Source organism: Oryzias latipes, chromosome 1, assembly GCF_002234675.1.
Source record: "Oryzias latipes chromosome 1, ASM223467v1".
Classification (NCBI taxonomy): Eukaryota; Metazoa; Chordata; class Actinopteri; order Beloniformes; family Adrianichthyidae; genus Oryzias; species Oryzias latipes.
In genome coordinates, this window is record NC_019859.2 from 14,231,140 (window position 1) to 14,256,165 (window position 25,026).

The 25,026-nt window shown below is 39.7% G+C and overlaps 1 protein-coding gene across 29 annotated transcripts in view; it reads left to right on the forward strand.

Annotated features, from left to right (window-relative positions):
• LOC105358519 (uncharacterized threonine-rich GPI-anchored glycoprotein PJ4664.02-like) overlaps positions 1 to 16,034 on the forward strand; it is a 44,178-nt gene extending 28,144 nt beyond the window's left edge. For 12 of the 29 annotated variants that reach the window (XM_023956829.1, XM_023956906.1, XM_023956841.1 and 9 more), the window contains 25 exons: positions 71 to 580; positions 745 to 998; positions 1,082 to 1,146; positions 1,265 to 1,410; positions 1,523 to 1,615; positions 2,689 to 2,742; positions 2,930 to 5,344; positions 5,509 to 5,762; positions 5,847 to 5,911; positions 6,030 to 6,175; positions 6,288 to 6,380; positions 7,448 to 7,501; positions 7,689 to 10,397; positions 10,562 to 10,815; positions 10,901 to 10,965; positions 11,084 to 11,229; positions 11,342 to 11,407; positions 11,856 to 13,241; positions 13,406 to 13,659; positions 13,744 to 13,808; positions 13,927 to 14,072; positions 14,185 to 14,525; positions 14,686 to 14,750; positions 14,830 to 14,966; positions 15,155 to 16,034. In XM_023956829.1, the coding sequence (XP_023812597.1) occupies positions 71 to 580; positions 745 to 998; positions 1,082 to 1,146; positions 1,265 to 1,410; positions 1,523 to 1,615; positions 2,689 to 2,742; positions 2,930 to 5,344; positions 5,509 to 5,762; positions 5,847 to 5,911; positions 6,030 to 6,175; positions 6,288 to 6,380; positions 7,448 to 7,501; positions 7,689 to 10,397; positions 10,562 to 10,815; positions 10,901 to 10,965; positions 11,084 to 11,229; positions 11,342 to 11,407; positions 11,856 to 13,241; positions 13,406 to 13,659; positions 13,744 to 13,808; positions 13,927 to 14,072; positions 14,185 to 14,525; positions 14,686 to 14,750; positions 14,830 to 14,966; positions 15,155 to 15,258 (9,887 nt within the window). In that variant the 3' untranslated portion in view covers positions 15,259 to 16,034. The other 17 variants (XM_023956863.1, XM_023956915.1, XM_023956875.1 and 14 more) reach the window with 15 other exon arrangements.
• Positions 16,035 to 25,026: the final 8,992 nt, after the last annotated feature.

The following is a 25,026-nucleotide window of genomic DNA, read 5'->3' on the forward strand; positions in this document are numbered from 1 at the left end:
ATTTGGCATATAGTAATTATTTAAACAGAATGAAAAAATAAATAACTGAACCATTTGCTTTCACCACTAGTTTTGCCAACAATAAGCAAAATATCATCTACTGAGTACACTTCAACCGTTGCTGCAACCTCACCACCAGTCACTGCAACTTCCCCTTCAGTCACTTCAACTTCATCTCCAGTCACTGGAACGTCCCCTCCATTCACTGCAACTTCACCTCCAGTCACTGCAACTTCAGCACCAGTCACTGCAGCTTCATCTACAGTCGTTTTTACTTCAACTCCTGTAACTGAAACTTCACCAAATGTTACAGCATCTTCCCTGTTTGTGAGCACAACTCCAACACCAACCGCTGCAACTTCCCCACCAGTCACTGCAACTTCTTCAAACATTACAGTGTCCACACCCATTGTCAACACTTTTCCAACACTATCCGGTGCAACTTCCCCACCAGTCACTGCAACTCCCCCACCAAATAATACAACTTCAACACCAATTACAAAAACATCACCAGAGCAAAATACAACCTTCCAAGTCGAAACTACTGTATCTGGACCCACATCTACTACACTTTCACCAGGTAACATGGGCTATTTTAAAAAATGAATAAAGCAGACCCCCCTTTTTCTATACAGTATATTCATTTTTCAGTTGAAGGAATATCTTTTGAACATTTGCCATTCCTAATTCATGAACATATATAAAATTTTAATATTTTATTCTTCTCTGCCATTCTTCATACAGCACCGTCAACCATTGCTACAAGTGGAGCATCGGTTCAGACTACTCCAATTCCAACTACTAAACCAGTCACCACCCAACCTGATGTGACCACCCCAACAACTGTTGCACCCACAACCGTTCTCCCAACAGATCCTCCCACAGGCAATGAACGAGCAGTGAGCATTTCCTTCCGTCTTCTTGACACATTTACATCAGATCTTGAGGATAGGAACTCTGCGAGATTTAAACAACTTGCTCAAGTATTGATCATCCAGGTACAGTTTTTTTCCCTACACTATTATTCTTTTATATATATATTATACGTTTCTTCATTATTTTCCATGACATTTTGTTTTAGGTAAACATTGTGTGCAGAAAAATCTATGGAGTCTTATTCCTTCGGTCTTATGTCATTACGTTCCGGTAAGAGTGCATGCTTTTACATTAAAATCTATGTATTTTAAATATAGTTTATTGTTTAATAAATCATTTGGTCTTTGCTTACATTTCAAAAAGTGACTTCTTCTCTGTTTTATCACAGGAGTGGATCAGTGCTCCCTGAAATGGGTTTGGTATTTAGAGACAACAGCTCAATTCCCACAATGGAAAATGCAACAACAGTACTTAACACTGAACTTACCAGCAACAATACCGGTCTGAACATTTCAGCTGGCAGTGTTAATGCAAGTACGTATGCAAGAATACCGGCTGACTTGTTTCCTCATTCATTTGTAATGTAATGAATTGTATGCCTCCACATTTTATATCTGTAAAAACTGACAAATTGTTTTTGATGCAGCCAACTACATTGATCCCACAACTACAACAACCACACCAACTGTCCCGGCTACAACAATCTTAACAACTCTCCCTGCTACAACACCCACAGCAGGTAATAAAATATAGACAGTTAAACTCTTTTTCTGTGGCATTAAACAGACTTTTTTAAGGTAATATCAAACAGCGCTAGAATTACCTTTTCCAGAAGATTTGACATGTGACATCATAAGAATGTTTTAATGGGAAAAATGTAAAGCACAATTTTATTTAATTAACCATTAGTTATTGCAACTTCACTTACAGTTTGTCCAACTTCATCATATGTCACTGCACATACAGCATCAGCCAACACAACACCAACAAGTAAAACTTCATCAATAATTAGTCCAACTTCAATACCAATTAGTACATCTTCACCAAAGTTTAATACAACTTCACCTGCAGTTAGTACAACTTCATCATCAGTCACTTCATCTACACCATCAACCATAGCATCTCTAATACCAACAAATCAAACTTCACCAGCAGCATCTTCACCAACATTTAATGCAACTTCACATATATTTAGTGGAACCTCAGCAACAGTCACCGTATCAGCACCAGTCCAAGAATCTTTATCAACAGTTAGTGCAACATCAGCAACAGCTAAAGAAACTTCACCAGTTTTAACAATCTTACCACAGCAAAATATAACGACACAGCAAGTTAAACCAACCACATCTATGCCAGGTAAATTGTGCTCCAAAGAAACTGAGAGTTCAATAAATATTAAGCATCAAAGTTTTGTAGAAAAGTAATTTCTAATATGGTTACACCATATATGTTTATTAATTATTGTGCAAACATATAGGTTTTCTTACCACAGAAGTAGAAATTATTGAACCTTCCCATTTTCCCAGTCTTCAAAAGTGCACATAGTCAAGCATATTACTTTAAATTTCTCTATCATGATTTTTTAGTCACTTAGGTCTTACCACTTCCAGCAGTATTTTTTTTGTTATATTTTTTACATTTTATTTTATGTAATTGTTGTTTTGATTTGAAACACGACATATTTGAATTTGAATTGAATTTATGATTCCATTTCTTTCTAATACATGACATCAACTTATTTCTACAGGTCGAGACATAAGAAATATTTTTCCTGTTTTATGTTTTAATTTGATCATTTTCATTATGTTGCAGGTGCTGTCACATCAAGTGCTCTCTCTACGACAGGAAATGAGCCATCCACAATAGGTAATATTAAAACACAACCAGTTATACATAAATTTTGCTGTCTTCTTTTACATGTAGAAGACGTCTTGTTCTTTTATAATATACAAACTGCTTATAACAGGATTTACAGAACTGCAACATGTGGAACACTGAACTTATTTAAACTGAACACCACATTTTGAATTAACCAATTTGTTTTCACCACTAGTTTTGCCAACACTAAGCAAAACATCATCTACTGAGAACACTTCAACAATTACTGCTACCTCACTTCCAGTCACTGCAACTTCACCTCCAGTCACCGCAACTTCACCTCCAGTCACTGCAACTTCACCTCCAGTCACTTCAAATTCACCTTCAGTCACTGCAACTTCCTCCACATTCACTGCAACATCATCTCCAGTCACTGGAACGTCCCCTGCATTCACTTCATCTTCAGTCCCTTCAAATTCACTTCCAGTCACTGCAACTTCACCTCCATCCACCGCAAGTTCACCTCCAGTCCCTTCAACTTCACCTCCAGTCACTGTAACTTCACCTCCTGACACTTCATCTTCACCTCCATCCAATCCAACATCACTTAAAGTCACCGAAACTTTATCTCCAGTCACTGAAACTTCCCCTGCTTTCACTGCAACTTCATCTCCAGTCACTTCAAATTCACCAACAATAACTTTAACTTCACCTACAGTCACTGCAACTTCACCTCCATCCATTGCAACTTCACCTCCAGACACTCCAACTTCACCTCCATCCACTCCAACTTCACATCCATTCACCGAAACACCACTTCCAGTCACCGCAACTTCATCTCCAGTCACTGCAACTTCCCATGCATTCACTGCAACTTCATCTCCAGTCAGTTCAAATTCACCAACAGTAAATTTAACTTCATCTCCAGTCAGTTCAAATTCACCAACAGTAAATTTAACTTCATCTCCAGTCACTGCAACTTCATCTCCAGTCACTTCAAATTCACCTTCAGTCACTGCAACTTCCCCTGCATTCACTGAAAATTCATCTCCAGTCAGTTCAAATTCACCAACAGTTACTTTAACTTCGTCTACAGTCTCTGCATCTTCACTTCCATCCACCACAATTTCACCTCCAGTCCCATCAACTTCACTTCCACTCACTGCAACTTTACCTCCCGACACTTCATCTTCACCTCTATCCACTCCAACTTCACATCCATTCACCGCAACATCACTTCCAGTCACCGGAACTTCATCTCCAGTCACTTCAAATTCACCAACAGAAACTTTAACTTCACCTACAGTCACTGCAACTTCATCTCCAGTCACTTCAAATTCACCAACAGTCACTACAACTTCGCCTACAGTCACTGCAACTTCATCTCCAGTCACTTCAAATTCACCAACAGTCACTACAACTTCATCTCCAGTCACTGCAACTTCATCTCCAGTCACTTCAAATTCACCAACAGTCACTACAACTTCGCCTACAGTCACTGCAACTTCATCTCCAGTCACTTCAAATTCACCAACAATAACTTTAACTTCACCTACAGTCACTGCAACTTCACCTCCATCCATTGCAACTTCACCTCCAGGCACTCCAACTTCACCTCCATCCACTCCAACTTCACATCCATTCACCGAAACACCACTTCCAGTCACCGCAACTTCATCTCCAGTCACTGCAACTTCCTCTGCATTCACTGCAACTTCATCTCCAGTCACGTCAAATTCACCTTCAGTCACTGAAACTTCACCTCCAGTCACTGCAACTTCATCTACAGTGACTTCAAATTCACCTTCAGACACTGCAACTTCATCTCCAGTCACTTCAAATTCAGCTACAGTCACTGCAACTTCCCATGCATTCACTGCAACTTCATCTCCAGTCAGTTCAAATTCACCAACAGTAAATTTAACTTCATCTCCAGTCACTGCAGCTTCATCTCCGGTCACTGCAACTTCATCTCCAGTCACTTCAAATTCACCTTCAGTCACTGCAACTTCCCCTGCATTCACTGAAAATTCATCTCCAGTCACTTCAAATTCACTTTCAGTCACTGCAACTTCCCCTGCATTCACTGAAAATTCATCTCCAGTCAGTTCAAATTCACCAACAGTTACTTTAACTTCGTCTACAGTCTCTGCATCTTCACTTCCATCCACCACAATTTCACCTCCAGTCCCATCAACTTCACTTCCACTCACTGCAACTTTACCTCCCGACACTTCATCTTCACCTCTATCCACTCCAACTTCACATCCATTCACCGCAACATCACTTCCAGTCACCGGAACTTCATCTCCAGTCACTGCAACTTCACCTCCAGTCGTTTTTACTTCAACTCATGTAACTGAAACTTCACCAAATGTTACAGCATCTTCCCTGTTTGTGAGCACAACTCCAACACCAACCGCTGCAACTTCATCTCCAGTCACTTCAACTTCTTCAAACATTACAGTGTCCACAACAATCGTCAACACTTCTCCAACACTATCCAGTGCAACTTCCCCACCAGTCACTGGAACTCCCCCACCAAATACTACAACTTCAACATCAACTACAAAAACATCACCAGAGCAAAATACAACCTTCCAAGTCCAAACTACTGTATCTGGAACCACATCTACTACACTTTCACCAGGTAACATGGGCTATTTTAAAAATTGAATAAAGCAGACCCCTTTTTTTCTACACAGTATATTCATTTTTCATTTGAAGGAATATCTTTTGAACATTGGCCATTCCTTATTCATGAACATATATAAGATTTTAATATTTTATTCTTCTCTGCCATTCTTCATACAGCACCGTCAACCATTGCCACAAGTGGAGCATCGGTTCAGACTACTCCAATTCCAACTACTAAACCAGTCACCACCCAACCTGATGTGACCACCCCAACAACTGTTGCACCCACAACCGTTCTCCCAACAGATCCTCCCACAGGCAATGAACGAGGCTTGAGCATTTCCTTCCGTCTTCTTGACACATTTACATCAGATCTTGGGGATAGGAATTCTGCGAGATTTAAACAACTTGCTCAAGTATTGATCATCCAGGTACAGTTTTTTTTCCCTACACTATTATTCTTTTATATATACATAATACGTTTTTTCATTATTTTCCATGACATTTTGTTTTAGGTTAACATTGTGTGCAGAAGAATCTATGGAGTCTTTTTCCTTCGTTCTTATGTCATTGCGTTCCGGTAAGTGTGCATGCTATTACATTAAAATCTATGTATTTTAAATATATTTTATTGTTTAATAAATCATTTGGTCTTTGCTTACATTTCAAAAAGTGACTTCTTCTCTGTTTTATCACAGGAGTGGATCAGTGCTCCCTGAAATGGGTTTGGTATTTAGAGACAACAGCTCAATTCCCACAATGGAAAATGCAACAACAGTACTTAACACTGAACTTACCAGCAACAATACCGGTCTAAACATTTCAGCTGGCAGTGTTAATGCAAGTACGTATGCCAGAAAACCGGCTGACTTGTTTCCTCATTCATTTGTAATTTAATGAATTGTATACCTCCACATTTTATATCTGTAAAAACTGACACATTGTTTTTGATGCAGCCAACTACATTGATCCCACAACTACAACAACCACACCAACTGTCCCGGCTACAACAATCTTAACAACTCTCCCTGCTACAACACCCACAGCAGGTAATAAAATATAGACAGTTAAATTCTGTGGCATTTAACAGACTTTTTTAAGGTAATATCAAACAGCGCTAGAATTACCTTTTCCAGAAGATTTGACATGTGACATCATAAGAATGTTTTAATGGGAAAAATGTAAAGCACAATTTTATTTAATTAACCATTAGTTATTGCAACGTCACATACAGTTTGTCCAACTTCATCATATGTCACTGCACATACAGCATCAGCCAACACAACACCAACAAGTAAAACTTCATCAATAATTAGTCCAACTTCAATACCAATTAGTACATCTTCACCAAAGTTTAATGCAACTTCACCTGCAGTTAGTACAACTTCATCATCAGTCACTTCATCTACACCATCAACCATAGCATCTCTAATACCAACAAATCAAACTTCACCAGCAGCATCTTCACCAACATTTAATGCAACTTCACATATATTTAGTGGAACCTCAGCAACAGTCACCGTATCAGCACCAGTCCAAGAATCTTTATCAACAGTTAGTGCAACATCAGCAACAGCTAAAGAAACTTCACCAGTTTTAACAATCTTACCACAGCAAAATATAACGACACAGCAAGTTAAACCAACCACATCTATGCCAGGTAAATTGTGCTCCAAAGAAACTGAGAGTTCAATAAATATTAAGCATCAAAGTTTTGTAGAAAAGTAATTTCTAATATGGTTACACCATATATGTTTATTAATTATTGTGCAAACATATAGGTTTTCTTACCACAGAAGTAGAAATTATTGAACCTTCCCATTTTCCCAGTCTTCAAAAGTGCACATAGTCAAGCATATTACTTTAAATTTCTCTATCATGATTTTTTAGTCACTTAGGTCTTACCACTTCCAGCAGTATTTTTTTTGTTATATTTTTTACATTTTATTTTATGTAATTGTTGTTTTGATTTGAAACACGACATATTTGAATTTGAATTGAATTTATGATTCCATTTCTTTCTAATACATGACATCAACTTATTTCTACAGGTCGAGACATAAGAAATATTTTTCCTGTTTTATGTTTTAATTTGATCATTTTCATTATGTTGCAGGTGCTGTCACATCAAGTGCTCTCTCTACGACAGGAAATGAGCCATCCACAATAGGTAATATTAAAACACAACCAGTTATACATAAATTTTGCTGTCTTCTTTTACATGTAGAAGACGTCTTGTTCTTTTATAATATACAAACTGCTTATAACAGGATTTACAGAACTGCAACATGTGGAACACTGAACTTATTTAAACTGAACACCACATTTTGAATTAACCAATTTGTTTTCACCACTAGTTTTGCCAACACTAAGCAAAACATCATCTACTGAGAACACTTCAACAATTACTGCTACCTCACTTCCAGTCACTGCAACTTCACCTCCAGTCACCGCAACTTCACCTCCAGTCACTGCAACTTCACCTCCAGTCACTTCAAATTCACCTTCAGTCACTGCAACTTCCTCCACATTCACTGCAACATCATCTCCAGTCACTGGAACGTCCCCTGCATTCACTTTATCTTCAGTCCCTTCAAATTCACTTCCAGTCACTGCAACTTCACCTCCATCCACTGCAAGTTCACCTCCAGTCCCTTCAACTTCACCTCCAGTCACTGCAACTTCACCTCCTGACACTTCATCTTCACCTCCATCCAATCCAACATCACTTAAAGTCACCGCAACTTTATCTCCAGTCACTGAAACTTCCCCTGCATTCACTGCAACTTCATCTCCAGTGACTTCAAATTCACCTTCAGTCACTGCAACTTCCCCTGAATTCACTGCAACTACATCTCCAGTCACTTCAAATTCACCTTCAGTCACTGCAACTTCCCCTGCATTCACTGCAACTTCATCTCCAGTCACTTCAAATTCTCCTTCAGCCACTGCAACTTCATCTCCAGTCACTTCAAATTCACATTCAGTCACTGCAACACCACTTCCAGTCACCGAAACTTCATCTCCAGTCACTACAACTTCCTCTGCATTCACTGCAACTTCACCTCCAGTCACCGCAACTTCACCTCCAGTCACTGCAACTTCACCTCCAGTCACTTCAAATTCACCTTCAGTCACTGCAACTTCCTCTACATTCACTGAAGCATCATTTCCAGTCACTGCAACTTCACCTCCATCCAGCGCAAGTTCACCTCCAGTCCCTTCAACTTCCCCTGCATTCACTGCAACTTCATCTCCAGTGACTTCAAATTCACCAACAGTCACTACAACCTTGCCTACAGTCACTGCAACTTTATCTCCAGTGACTTCAAATTCACCTTCAGTCACTACAACTTCATCTCCAGTCACTGCAACTACATCTCCAGTGACTTCAAATTCACCTTCAGTCACTGCAACTTCCCCTGCATTCACTGCAACTTCATCTCCAGTCACTTCAAATTCTCCTTCAGCCACTGCAACTTCATCTCCAGTCACTTCAAATTCACATTCAGTCACTGAAACTTCCCCTACATTCACTGCACCTTCACCTCCAGTCACTTCAAATTCACCAACAATAACTTTAACTTCACCTACAGTCAATGCAACTTCATCTCCATCCACTGCAACTTCACCTCCAGACACTCCAACTTCAGCTCCATCCACTATAACTTCACATCCATTCACCGCAACAACACTTCCAGTCACCGAAACTTCATCTACAGTCACTACAACTTCCTCTGCATTCACTGCAACTTCATCTCCAGTCACTTCAAATTCACCTTCAGTCTCTGCAACTTCCCCTCCAGTCACTGAAACTTCCCCTGCATTCACTGCAACTTCATCTCCAGTGACTTCAAATTCACCAACAGTCACTACAACCTTGCCTACAGTCACTGCAACTTCATCTCCAGTGACTTCAAATTCACCTTCAGTCACTACGACTTCATCTCCAGTCACTGCAACTACATCTCCAGTGACTTCAAATTCACCTTCAGTCACTACAACTTCCCCTGCATTCACTGCAACTACATCTCCAGTCACTTCAAATTCACCAACAATAACTTTAACTTCACCTACAGTCACTGCAACTTCATCTCCATCCATTACAACTTCACATCCATTCACCGCAACATCACTTCCAGTCACCGCAACTTCATCTCCAGTCAATACAACTTCCTCTCCATTCACTGTAAATTCATCTCCAGTTACTTCAAATTCACCAACAGTAACTTTAACTTCACCTCCATTCACTGCTACTTCATCTACAGTGACTTCAAATTCACCTTCAGACACTGCAACTTCATCTCCACTCACTTCAAATTCACCAACAGTAAATTTAACTTCAACTACAGTTACTGCAACTTCACCTCCAGGCACTGCAACTTCACTTCCAGTCACTCTAACTTCCCCTGCATTCACTGAAACTTCATCTCCAGTCAGTTCAAATTCACCAACAGTAAATTTAACTTCACCTACAGTTACTGCAACTTCACCTCCAGGCACTGCAACTTCACCTCCAGTCACTCTAACTTCCCCTGCATTCACTGAAACTTCATCTCCAGTCAGTTCAAATTCACCAACAGTAAATTTAACTTCACCTACAGTTACTGCAACTTCATCTCCAGTCACTGCAACTTCATCTCCAGTCACTTCCAATTCATCTTCAGTCACTGCAACTTCACCTCCAGTCATTTCAAATTCACCAACAGTTACTTTAACTTCGTCTACAGTCACTACAACTTCACCTCCAGTCGTTTTTACTTCAACTCCTGTAACTGCAACTTCACCAAATGTTACAGCATCTTCCCTGTTTGTGAGCACCACTCCAACACCAACCGCTGCAACTTCCCCACCAGTCACTGCAACTTCTTCAAACATTACAGTGTCCACAACAATCGTCAACACTTCTCCAACACTATCCGGTGCAACTTCCCCACCAGTCACTGCAACTCCCCCACCAAATACTACAACTTCAACATCAACTACAAAAACATCACCAGAGCAAAATACAACCTTCCAAGTCCAAACTACTGTATCTGGAACCACATCTACTACACTTTCACCAGGTAACATGGGCTATTTTAAAAAATGAATAAAGCAGACCCCCTTTTTTCTACACAGTATATTCATTTTTCATTTGAAGGAATATCTTTTGAACATTTGCCATTCCTTATTCATGAACATATTTAAGATTTTAATATTTTATTCTTCTCTGCCATTCTTCATACAGCACCGTCAACCATTGCTACAAGTGGAGCATCGGTTCAGACTACTCCAATTCCAACAACTAAACCAGTCACCACCCAACCTGATGTGACCACCCCTACAACTGTTGCACCCACAACCGTTCTCCCAACAGATCCTCCCACAGGCAATGAACGAGCCTTGAGTATTTCCTTCCGTCTTCTTGACACATTTACATCAGATCTTGGGGATAGGAACTCTGCGAGATTTAAACAACTTGCTCAAGTATTGATCATCCAGGTACAGTTTTTTTTTCCCTACACTATTATTCTTTTATATATACATAATACGTGTATTCATTATTTTCCATGACATTTTGTTTTAGGTTAACATTGTGTGCAGAAGAATCTATGGAGTCTTTTTCCTTCGTTCTTATGTCATTGCGTTCCGGTAAGAGTGCATGCTTTTACATTAAAATCTATGTATTTTAAATATAGTTTATTGTTTAATAAATCATTTGGTCTTTGCTTACATTTCAAAAAGTGACTTCTTCTCTGTTTTATCACAGGAGTGGATCAGTACTCCCTGAAATGGGATTGGTATTTAGAGACAACAGCTCAATTCCCACACTGGAAAATGCAACAACAGTACTTAACACTGAACTTACCAGCAACAACACCGGCCTGAACATTTCAGCTGGCAGTGTTAATGCAAGTATGTATGCAAGAACACCGGCTGACTTTTTTCATGTTTCATTTGTAATCTAATGAATTGTATGCCTCCACATTTTATATCTGTAAAAACTGACATATTGTTTTTGATGCAGCCAACTACATTGATCCCACAACTACAACAACCACACCAACTGTCTCGGCTACAACACCCACAGCAGGTAATAAAATTTAGACAATTAAACTCTTTTTCTTTGGCATTAAATAGACTTTTTAAGGTGATATCATACAGCGCTAGAATAACTTTTTCCAGAAAATTTGACATGTGACATCAGAGGAATATTTTAATGGGAAAAATGTAAAGCACAATTTTATTTAATTAACCAGTAGTTATTGCAACTTTACTTACAGTTAGTGCAACTTTATCATCAGTCACTGCACCTACAGCATCAGCCAACACAACACCAACAAGTAAAACTTCATTAAGAATCACTCCAACATTGAACTTATTTAAACTGAACACCACATTTTAAATTAACCAATTTGCTTTCACTCTAGTTTTGCCAACACTAAGCAAAATATCATCTACTGAGAACACTTCATCAATTACTGATACCTCACCTCCAGTCACTTCAAATTCACCTACAGTCACTGCAACTTCACTTTCAGACACCACTACTTCACCTCCAGTCACTGCAACTTCACCTCCATTCACTGCAACTTCATCTCCAGTCACTTCAAATTCACCAACAGAAACTGCAACTTCACCTCCAGTCACTGCAACTTCATCTCCAGTTACTTCATCTTCACCAACATCCACTGCAACTTCCCCTCCAGTCACTGCAACTTCATCTCAAGTCACTTCATCTTCACCTTCAGTCACTGCAACCTCACCTCCAGTTACTTCATCTTCTCCAACAGCAACTTCATCTTCAACAACAGCAACTTCAACTTCATCTACAGTCACTGCAACTTCACTTCCTGTCACTGCAACATTATCTCCATTCACTGCAACCTCACCTCCAGTCACTTCAAATTCACCAACAACAACTGCAACTTCACTTCCAGTCACTGCAACTTCATCTCCAGTTACTTCATCTTCACCAACAGTAACTTCAACTTCATCTACAGTCACTGTAACTTCAACTCCAGTCACTTCAAATTCACCAACAGCCACTGTAACATCACCTCCATTCACTGCAACATCACCTCCAGTCACTTCAAATTCACCAACAAAAACTGCAACTTCACTTCCAGTCACTGCAACCTCAGCTCCAATCACTTCAAATTCACCAACAGCAACTTCAACTTCACCTCCAGTCACTGCAACTCCATCTCCAGTCACTTCATCTTCACCTTCAGTCACTGCGACCTCACCTCCAGTTACTTCAAATTCACCAACAGCAACATCAATTTCATCTACAGTCACTGCAACTTCTACTCTAGTCACTGCAACTTCACCAAATGTTACAGCATCTTCCCTGTTTGTAAGCACAACTCCAACACCAACCGCTGCAACTTCACCTCCAGTCACTGCAACCTCACCTCCAGTAACTTCAAATTCACCAACAGCAACATCCACTTCATCTACAGTCACTGCAATTTCACCTCTAGTCACTGCAACTTTACCTCCAGTCACTGCAACTTCACCTCCAGTCGTTTCAAATTCAACTCCTGTAACTGCAACTTTACCAAATGTTACAGCATCTTCCCTGTTTGTGAGCACAACTCCAACACCAACTGCTACAACTTCCCCACCAGTCACTGCAACTTCACCAAATGTTACAGCATCTTCCCTGTTTGTGAGCACCACTCCAACACCAACCGCTGCAACTTCCCCACCAGTCACTGCAACTTCTTCAAACATTACAGTGTCCACAACAATCGTCAACACTTCTCCAACACTATCCGGTGCAACTTCCCCACCAGTCACTGCAACTCCCCCACCAAATACTACAACTTCAACATCAACTACAAAAACATCACCAGAGCAAAATACAACCTTCCAAGTCCAAACTACTGTATCTGGAACCACATCTACTACACTTTCACCAGGTAACATGGGCTATTTTAAAAAATGAATAAAGCAGACCCCCCTTTTTCTATACAGTATATTCATTTTTCAGTTGAACAAATATCTTTTGAACATTGGCCATTCCTTATTCATGAACATATTTAAGATTTTAATATTTTATTCTTCTCTGCCATTCTTCATACAGCACCGTCAACCATTGCCACAAGTGGAGCATCGGTTCAGACTACTCCAATTCCAACTACTAAACCAGTCACCACCCAACCTGATGTGACCACCCCTACAACTGTTGCACCCACAACTGTTCTCCCAACAGATCCTCCCACAGGCAATGAACGAGCCTTGAGTATTTCCTTCCGTCTTCTTGACGCATTTACATCAGATCTTGGGGATAGGAACTCTGTGAGATTTAAACAACTTGCTCAAGTAGTGATCATCCAGGTACAGTTTTTTTTCCCTACACTATTATTCTTTTATATATACATTATACGTTTCTTCATTATTTTCCATGACATTTTGTTTTAGGTTAACATTGTGTGCAGAAGAATCTATGGAGTCTTTTTCCTTCGTTCTTATGTCATTGCGTTCCGGTAAGAGTGCATGCTTTTACATACAAATCTATGTATTTTAAATATATTTCATTGTTTAATAAATCATTTGGTCTTTGTTTAAATTTCAAAAAGTGACTTCTTCTCTGTTTTATCACAGGAGTGGATCAGTGCTCCCTGAAATGGGTTTGGTGTTTAGAGATAACAGCTCAATTCCCACACTGGCAAATGCAACAACAGTACTTAACACTGAACTTACCAGCAACAACACCGGCCTGAACATTTCAGCTGGCAGTGTTAATGCAAGTACGTATGCAAGAAAACCGGCTGACTTTTTTCATGTTTCATTTGTAATTTAATGAATTGTATGCCTCCACATTTTATATCTGTAAAAACTGACATATTGTTTTTGATGCAGCCAACTACATTGATCCCACAACTACAACAACTGTCCCGGCTGCAACAAACTCAACAGCTGTCCCGGCTGCAACAAACTCAATAACTGTCCCTGCTGCAACAAACTCAACATCTCTCCCAGCTACAACAAACTCAACAACTGTCCCTGCTACTGCAAACACTTCTGCAACCACAGCGTCTTCCACCACTTCTACTACAGCAACCACACCAGCAACAGACCCTCCAACTTCCACAGAGGGAACCCTTAGGCTTAAATTTCGTCTTGTCAGAGTGTTTAACCCAGATTATGCCAACAAAGATTCAGCAGCTTACAAGGCTTTAGCTTTAGAAGTTATCACTGAGGTAATAATCCAGCAAAGTGCAACTTTCTCCTATTGCAAACTGCCAAATACTAATAAAAAAAACCTAATTTTAGTAAACAAAAGAAAACAGGCAATTTCTTGTTTTCTCTCTTTGTTTTAAAGTATTTGCATACATGTCTGACACTTTCACTGTCTTTCAGATTAACAGAATTGGCAAATTGCTGAACCCATCAGCCTTCAAACGGTTCATTATTAATTCATTCACGTAAGTTATTACAGAAACAACTGTTTAAATGTCATTTGACTAGGTATATTAAAGAATTTCTATGTATTTTTTACTACAGGAGTGGATCCACGGTTATAGACGGGTATCTTATTTACTCTAAAACGTTAGTTCCAGATGCAGCCACGACTAATCGACTGTTTGAAACTCAACTGCAAAGCTCAGTCTTAGATTTCATAAAAGGCAGTGCATCTGTGGGTAAGTAACAACAATATTCTTTATGTAAATGTTTAAAAACTTTTTTGGGGAACTAATGGGAAAACTATAAAAATGTAGGATCAAAATATCATCATACAGACTTTAGTGCTGTTTCTTTAAATTTAAAGAATATTAGGCCTTAAGAATCATCTGAATTAACCAAAGGATCTTTTATTCAATTGTTTCAGAGTCAACAACAACATCAAGCAGCCCTCCACAACCCACCATGGGCACATTGGCCTTCTTTTCACTGACTGTGCTCGCTGTAGCACAGATGCTTATCAGCATATAGAACCAAAGCTTTGACTTCAACCAACTTATCCCACAGTCTTTTTTTGAAATGTATACAAAAGAGCAGAAGAAAATATGTGTGTTGTGAATTTTGCAACTGCAGCATATGGTAAAGGGATGAATGCAATCAGTCAGAAATCACGACAAATTAACAGTATTTTTTAGATTTAATATCATATGCTATTTATATTACTAATCAGTTCTCTGTGATAAAAAAAGTTCACATTATGTATTATTTTTTTGTTTTGAGAATGAAAGCTATTTCATTGAAAAATGCACATATATCAATGAAAGTGAACAAAATATTTATTTCTTATTTAAAAGGGCTTTGCAGTTAACTATCTAGAGGCATTGTGCACTCTGAAAGAGAACAGGAGTTTAGATTTGGATGTAGACTACAACATAACTCAAACAACTGATGCTAAAAACAGGGATGCCTGGAATTCCCAGACAACATCTTAGAGTAACTGTTCTCTTTGCTTTTTTCAAATATTTATTTTGAAGCTACATCCATAAAAAAGAGATTAAGTGAGTAAATAATTTTAAATATGTTGCTTTTGCAGGATCAAAGCAGTTTTGAAAGAATGTGCACTGCCTTTAAATCAGGTATTTATTGCTTGTCGGAAATGTCAGTGTACTGTCATTCTAGTTATTTGTAAGCATTTTCTTCTTTAGCAGATTTTACTAAATTATTTCTGTATATGTCTTATTGAGGGGGGGGGGGTAATAAAACTGTATTATTAATCAACTGAGCAATTAAAAAAAGCATTCAAAAAACTTCTTTGCATTTGACTGTTTTATACTTTCTTTGCATTTTTTTTCAACAACATTCTTTTACAAGGTTGCAATAATAATGCAGTTTCTCAATTGACTACGATATCAGAGTACCTTTTATGACTCCATATCTGAAAAAAAACAGTCATAAATTTATTACAGTTCTTCTCAAATGCTAAAACACAAAGGCCAGTCCCTTAAACCAAATGACCAATTGTCCAAACACATTTACTAAATCTAGCCATCATTTTCCAATGGCATAAACACATTTCACATAAATACACACTTCACAAAACACAATCCTCCATTCTCATAAATCTTGACACATTGTTCTTTGCTAAAACACAAGTTGCAAAAGGACTCTGCTCATGTTCTCAAATGAAAGCTCATGTGATGCAAAATGCTTGCCACAGTCAGCAATATTTGAACACAATGAACACACCTGACGTCATTCATTACTCACAACAACTCAAAATTGAAGACACTTGTTTCTAATGCTGTGACCACATTTATAAAAAGAAGTTCAGAGAGCACAGTTTAATGAAGATTTCAAACAAATACAATGGATAAAGGATGAGTCAGGGGAAGTGGAATTCGAGTCAGAGGAGGGAGAAGAGCTGGCCATCGAAGAAGAGAAGCAGGCCAATGAGGAAGAGGAGTTCAAATCAGAGGAGGAAGAGGAGCAGGCCAACAAGGGAGAGAAGGAGGTCCAGGAGGGAGAGCAAGCTAACCTCGCACCATCATTACAGACGAGATGCGAGCAACAGTCTTTGACCATGTCATTGTCCATAGCATGACAATGGGTGAAGAAGAACTAAGAGTTTGTCCAAACTTTAGTAGGTTCACCGTGGCCACCATTATCAGGGCATTCAACCTGCAGAAATGAAGGCAAAGAAGCTGTAACATCATTGGCAAAGAGCCATCACTGAGGTTCCTGGCCCACGGGGGGTGGGGGTGGGGGGTGGGGTAATACTACTCTTTGTGTGGCTATTGGCTTGTGGGGGCTTGTCCACTGGGATGCTGTCCTTGGGTCCAAAACCGTCAAATTGGGCGGAAAACCGACCATTTTTCTTTTTTTAGATTGATGTTAGATACGGGAAGGGGGGGGGGGGGGGGGGTAGAAGGGTGATTTTAAGGGGGGGGGGGTAAAACCATGAAGCAGCATAAAGCAACAAGTTGCTGGGTGTTTATCATTTCGGTGAGGTTTAGATGTAATACAAATCTAGAAGGGGCAGGGCCTTTCCACACACACACTCAAATGTTATAAACACACCTGTTGGCTGCAAAGATGTCCACATGTCAACATGTACACAGTAAAGATAGTGTTCACACACACATACTTATGCTTTCAAACCAACTAGTGTGAAATATTTCATTCAATCACACAAAATATTAGTGCAAAGGTGAGCTAACACCTGTGCTTAACCATTGTGCTATCCTAGGCACTTAAACTTTGGGAGTTGGGTCATCTAGACCCACTAGACAATGCTCTGGACCTTTTTTCTTCAATGATTTGTGATTTTCACTGGTGTCCATGGCTTACATGAAATCTTTCCACCTTTATCCACCTTTGTCATGGTAGGGAGAACACGTCAATGTAAGGGTGGGGTAATCTAAGATAGCACAAGGGTTAGGTGAGTGTTTATGTTCTTCTAAAATGGATGGTGGAATGTGAAAAGAAGGAGGGAGAGTTCCCAGCCACCCCCACACCAAGACCCCCGCCGCAGAACAACCGCCCCCGGGTGATCACATCTGCCGCCCAGGCCAGGGCCAGCAGGACCACCACGGGGCCCCCAGAGCCAGAGAGCAGGGAGGCACGGGGGGACAGACAGCGCAGCCCCAGCCCAACCAGGAGAGCAGCTCCCCTCGCTGCGCCGGGAGGGCCCAACGCCGGGCCCCACCCGAGAAGAGTGCCCACAGCCCCAGACGAGCACCCCATCACCACCCAGAAGTTCTGGGCATCCCCCGCCCCACGCCAGGTACTCCCAAGGGAGACCCGCTCCGCGCTCCAGGCAGCCACCTACCCGGCCCACGGCTGGTCCAGCAAGCAGCAAGGCAGGGGCCAGCCGTCCCCGCCCAGGAGGGGGGCACCCAGGAGAAAAGGAGGCCCACAAGGGGGTTTGTAAACTTGGCCCAACCAGACTCGGCCACTGTTGGAAATTTGGTGAGGCCCAGCACTCAGGGGCAAGGACCAGAACCCACCCCCCAGGGACACGGACACCCCCGGCTCAGGCTCAGAATTCTGCACCGCATTAAAACAGTTATCATACCACATTAAAAAATAAAAGACCATAAGTATGGCAAAAATACAGTTAAGAAGAAAAATATTAAATCAAACCCTATATTGAAAAACTAATTTAAAATAAATATTATAAAGCACAAATCTCTTATCACACAAATAACACGCTAAAATAAATATAACTGCAGCACCATTGCACTAAGAACAGAACACACTAACAAAAATCTAACCTTTCTAGCCTTCCTTGATGCAAACTCGTCAATAACATCATCATATGAAATCTGCTCCCCCACTGAATGATTGATACTAACAACGGCAAGGTTAGTGAGTCACTCCTAAGACACTGTTGACCTTAGGTATGACTTGATCAACTTGAGTTTTGAAAAGCTCCTCTCCGCTTGAGCCACAGTGACTGGCAAGGTGAGTGCAATCCTGAGAGCAGTCCAAAAGTTGGGATATATTTCTGATAGATCCTTGTCAGATATGAAAGTGATAAACTCAAGGAGACTTAGAGTCGTTGAACAAGTCCTGAACAAGCTCTCTACACAAAAGCAAATCACGAAACACAACAGCAAATTGATTTGATTTGATTTGAAATGGTTTATTTCAAGCAATTCAGTAGAAATAATACACAACAGCAATATAAACATCAGTTATACATTCATACAGTAACTAATCAAACTTAGGATAAGTAGACATATTAATAAATATTGCTTGAAAGGGAGTGGAAGGAAGCGAACTTATATAATCCCACCCCGTTATACTGTAACCATTTTATTACATGATTTATCAATATCCGGTTCCCAGTTTTTATCAGACAGAATTAAAAATCATAAGTTATCGATAAAGCACATGACAAAGATGAATTACTTAAGTATTACGTCAAAAATAACTATTTTAGAAATCAACATGGCAAATGCAGACCAGTCATCTGAAATATATGCAGATTACTTATAAAAGCCATTCATATGAATAAAACATAATACTATATCAGTAAAGTAGACACAACACTGTTTCAGGAATTTTCATAGCAAAATTTCATCAAGTATCAAAAGTTAAAAACATGTGCAAAATTATGCTACATTAGGAAAGATTTTTGAATCAATTTATCAATTTTTGGAGAAAGTAAAGTAATATCATTAAAAGTCAATCAATTTAACAATTTTCAATAAGTGATTAATCATTTGTTTTACTTTTTTTAATATTTTTTTTTTTTTTTTTTTTTATATATAATAAAGAAATGCTGTAGGGGAAAAATAAAAAGGGTCCATAACTGTCGATTGTCCAAGGTTGGTATTTCTTCTTTTACTGATAACAGCTGATCTTCTGGGTTCAAAACAGTCAATAGTTCTCTTCGATGTTATGTCTGCAGACATTAGATTCAGGTCCATATCCTTCTTCAGCTGATATCAGCGACGGTGAAAGTTGAGGTCAAGTTGTCTGCAGGTCAGAACTCTGCTGTTATTCAGGTTACGTCAGACATACAGAGAAAGTGATGAATCCACGTGTCATATTTCTTGAAATTATTTGGCTCTTTGGTTTATTACTCCATGTTGCTTCAGACGACCGTGATCAAACACTTTTCAAAGTCCTTCATGGTGCTCACAACCAGAACCTTGGACCGGTCCTCTGGACCGAGCGGTTTGACGTAAATCCTGCAGCCTTTAACCCAAGTGTTCTCAATCTGCTTACGCTTCCTGAGAAGCCGTGCATGTTTTGAGATTTCAGCATTCCTTCTGGTCAGATGGTCGTTCAGATAAGCAGCCGAACCTTTCAGTTGTTTCCTTTGGGTCATCAAAGCTAGCTTGTGTTTGTGATTCACAAACCTGATGAGGATCGTTGGTTTATCCGTCTCCTTTCTCCTGGGGAGCAGGTGGCAGGTCTCGATGGTATTGAGATCCAGGGAAATCCCTTTAGATGTGAGAAATGAATGTATTTGCTGTATCAAAGACTCTGCACCGATCTCCGTATTAGCACTGCTAGCTACGCTAGCGCTAGCATTAGCAGTGCTAGCTCCTGCTGCATTCAGCTTCGCTCGAGGCTTGAATGGTTCTCCAGTGAGAATGACATTATTCATCCTTACTTGCTGTTCCACATCGTCCAGTCTTTTCTCCAGAATCTCGACCCGGTTTTCTCGCTGCTCGTTTTGAGCCCGAAATCTTCGGAACTCTTCCATCATTTCCCAAAGTGACGTTAGCTTAGCCGACACTTGTTCCATAAAACTTTTCAGCGTCTCTTGAATAATGTCAAGAGGTTTCTTTGGGGGCATGGTCAGCTCTCTTTTTTGGAGAAAATCAACCTTTTAAGTAATTTGAAGATAGTTGTATTCGCAGAGAGGCACGCCACGCGTCCTGCTGCTGTAACCCGGAACCGGAACACTGAAGCACAACAGCAAATACTGAAACACAACAGCAAATCTTGAAATCTACGGTGGCCGGGAGGTGCAAGACACATTTATATTTAGGACACAACCAACAATAAATCCCAAACTAATAAATTGCAAAGCATTAATAACAATTTCGGAACAAATTAACAAATACTGAAACACAACAACAAACCACGGAACAAATGACAGAGTCCTGAAACACAAAAGCAATTTCGGGTGAAAATTAACAAATACTGAATTACAAAAACAATCTCGATACAAATGAACAAATCCAGAAACACAACAAGGAAAGCGGAAATCGGCGTCTAACAGAAACGGAACGTCCTGAATCCTAGAAGTGACGTAATATAAAACTAATTGTGTATTATTTTTTACATTTCCTTATTACTGTCTTTTTTATGTGGACATTTTCAATACATGAGACAGTCCAAAAGCATTTCTTCAATTGTATTACTACAATAAAAATTACAACAACGTTTGGCAAGGTAAAGTTTTTGCTTTTCCGGTATTAAAGGTATTCCCTCTCCGTTAAGACCACTCTAACAAGAATGCTTCAGGACTGTTTCATGTTTTTAAAATGTCCACATAAAGAAAACAGTAATTAATAACATTTAAAAAATCAGACACAATTAGTTTTATATAACGTCCATTTTTGTTAGAAGCCGTGTCTTTGCTTTCATTGTTGTTTTTCTGGTTTCGGTCATTTGTAACGGGGTTATTTTTTTGTAATTCGGTATTTGTTTCAGAACTGTAATTTTCATGATTTGCTGTTGTGTTTCGTGATTTGCTGTTGTGTTTCAGTTCTTGATGTTGTGTTTCATGATTTGCTGTTTTGTTTCCGTATTTGCTGTTGTGTTTCCGTATTTGCTGTTGTGTTTCCGTATGTTCTGTTGTGTTTCGTGATTTGCTGTTGTGTTTCGTGATTTGCTGTTGTGTTTCAGTATTTGCTGTTGTGTTTCAGTATTTGCTGTTGTGTTTCATGATTTGCTGTTGTGTTTCAGTATTTGCTGTTGTGTTTCGTGATTTGTTAGTTTCTACTGGTATTTGCTGTTGCTGTATCTTAAATGTGAGCGTGTCTTGCACTTCTCGGCCACCGTAATTTAGCAATAAATGTCCTCACGAAGGCATCAACTCCGTCCACTAAACCAACTGTCGCATTAGTGACAACATTGTTTTGTGTTTCCATTTTTTATTTGGGCATTTCATATAAATAAAACCCCAAAAATAAGTAATAAAATGTCACCGTATAACTGACTTTTAAAAAAGTTTTATAAAGTAGATTCCACCCCCCGCCCTTGTCCCCCAACTGGCCACTTCACTTGGAAGCAACCAACAGTTGAAGTGTATCCCCGCTGCCCCCCCCACCCCCCTTCTTCACACATTTCCAGCAGGATCGCGTGCAGCTGCACCTAGGGGCGCCAATTCGCTACACGGCGGCGCTGTCGCAGTTTTTATTTTTATTTTTTCATCAAGCACTGAACCGCAGCCCGCGACCGTCACCCCCATTTGAAGATGATCCAGTCAGGTTTTGCGCATGCACAAACCCGGCGGCGCTTTTTGTGCTCACCTCTCAGCCAGCCTGCACCCTTCACCCCGTGCCCCCTCCCTTCTCCTTCTTCACACACATTTGCGTCTGCTTCTCAAAGACAGGAGAGAGCAGCTGCGGGCACCGCCAGGTTTCAGGCTGTTACAAACTCTGTGACATAAGTAAACCAATAGTGTTGCAGAAATTATTTTACAAGGGCTGAGCCGCCGGCGCCGCCCCTCTTCCTTTTTGCGCCCCGGGCCATCGCCCGTATAGCCTGTGCCTAAAACCGCTACTGGTTGTGAGTTATTGTTTAGTTAATGATCACTGTATTTAATTAAGCAAATGTGATTCAAGTGAGGTTTTTGTTTTGTTTTATTTTCTGTCTTTTTAATCTATGCATTTCATCATTTCTGTAATGAGTTTGATAGATATGTGTAAATTCTTTATTGCTTTGACTACAATGCTTGAAATAAATCAATAGAATCAAAACTCAAAAATCAATTGTGTTGTGTTGTGAGTTAATGTGTTGTGTGGTAAGTTAATGTGTTGTGTTGTGAGTTAATGTGTTGTGAGGTAATTCATTGTGTTGTGTTTTGAGTTAATGTGTTGTGAGGTAAGTTAATGTGTTGTGTTGTGACCCTTCTGGGCCACCGTACAATTTACTATAGATTTATACAACTCACAATACAATTTTCCCAACTCACAAATCTAAATGCCTAATCTAAGAACGTCCATTACTGTAAAGTTTCTAAAAAAAATCATTAGCAATAGTGAAACAAAGAACCTTCTCACAAATTAAGCATTGTCATTTTAATTGTTTTACTGTAGTGTGTAATGATGTGTATAGTGTTTACATTTATGAAAGCTTTGAGCTGCTCTTTTGCTGTGAAAGTCTGAGTTTTGAAGTGAGAAGGTGTGGTTGTGTTCATGTAGCTTTAGAAAAGGGTGTTGTGTTTAGACATTTATGAAAATGGAGGACACGTTCGTGAAATGGGTTGTAGCATTTGAGAAAAACTGTAATAAAGTGTTTATCAACAAGGGCAAACAGTACTATGGTCCTGCTTAAGTTCTTGAAAAATTGTGCATTAAATTACTTATTCATTGACTTTATATCATTTAAAAAAAACTATACCTAACCTTTTTGCAGAGAAGGAAAGGGAATGCGTTTTTATTTTGGGGGTACCTATATTTAAAGATATGAGAGGTTCTTTATACTCTACTAAAAAGAGAATCAAAGGTTTTTTGTATGCATGGGACAAGAAAAAACTTGACTTCTCACCTATCCATCCATCCATTTTCTTAACTTGCTATATTTTGGGGTCACAGGGTTGCCAGAGTCAGCCCCAGCTACTGTTGGCAAGAGGTGGGGTACACCCTGAACAGGCCACCAGTCTGTCACAGGGCCACACAAGGACTCCCTCATACACAGATCCAGAGACACTTTAAATTGACCAATAAACCTCTGAAGCCTGTTTTTGGACTTTGGAAGGAAGCCGGACTGCCTGTAGAACTTCCTACACATGGGGAGAACATGCAAACTCCACACAGAAAGGACCCAGCAGGGATTAGAACCAGGCCCTTCTCCCTGTAAGTCAAGGATGCTAATCACTGTGCAAATGCAGCCCACTTTTACCCATTTAAAATTTAAAAATGTTTTTTATAGCACATGAACAACCTTTATAGAATGCACAATTTAAGACACGAGACTGTTTGGTAATCCATTTACAGAAAAATTTGTTTTTTTGGATGGATTACACAGAATTTAAAAACTGGTTCTCATGGAGAAGTACTGACCATGCCGACCAATTTAGGCATCCTCAGACACTGGATGAGGGGAAAACTTGAACTCAAACCTGAAACTCTTCCAGCTCAGCAATATTTTGCAGAGGATTGAGCAAAAACTGAGGATTTGTGCCACTTATTTGCTCAGGTGCCAATGGTTTCAATGAACAGCAGGACAGACTGTTTTCTTTACCAATTCTTTTCGTAACTTCTCCGTTCCACAGGAGAAGTTTTTTTCTCATTCTCACACATGTACTGTCTTGCTCATACATTGGTGGAATAAATTACATAATGTCTAGTTTTAATTTGCTAATGTGAGATATAGAGTAGTTTATTCAGTACTACAGGGTTGTTTCCAGCTTTACAGTGACCTTAGTTTACTAGTCATTAGTAGAAAAGTCCAGAGACATCCAATCCCAGTCCTTGAGGGTTGCTGGTCTGTCTGTTTTTCACCAGCCCTCCATTAGAGGAACTTTTAATTAATGTCTCCATACAAGTAAAAAATATTTATAATCAAGTTCAGTAGAAGAACGATCAAATTCTTTGGTTTTTGCCCTACGATCCCTCATGGATCTCAAACTGTTCTTCCTGTGCAATATCCAGACACCCCTTTGCCAATTGATATTTCAGTAGTCTGTGCTTTTGTTGTCCACCTCTTTGAGAACCGCTTATTTCAAGTACAAAGCATCAAAACCAGCCGAGCTGCAGTCCATTGCAGTCGCCGCCATTGCAGTCCATTGCTACGTGAGATGTCAACCTTCCTCATCTACGAATCTCCTTGGTCCTTGGTCCTCACCTGCTCCTCGATTGCCTTCTAAAAGGTGCCCTAAAAGGTCCCCCCTCGGAAATGACAAAAGGTTACTTCTCTCTTACTATTGGTGCATAGAAAGTTTTGGTGTTAAGATTACGTGCAGGTTCCATATTTCACTGTCGATTCTCTGTTGGAATCTGTGCTTCTGATGGCTTTCTATGGTGCGGTGAATACACAAATAGAACCTTCTCTTTTAACTCACTACTTGATTTCACTTTCTCAGATTTGTTCTTTAAAAGCAACTTTATT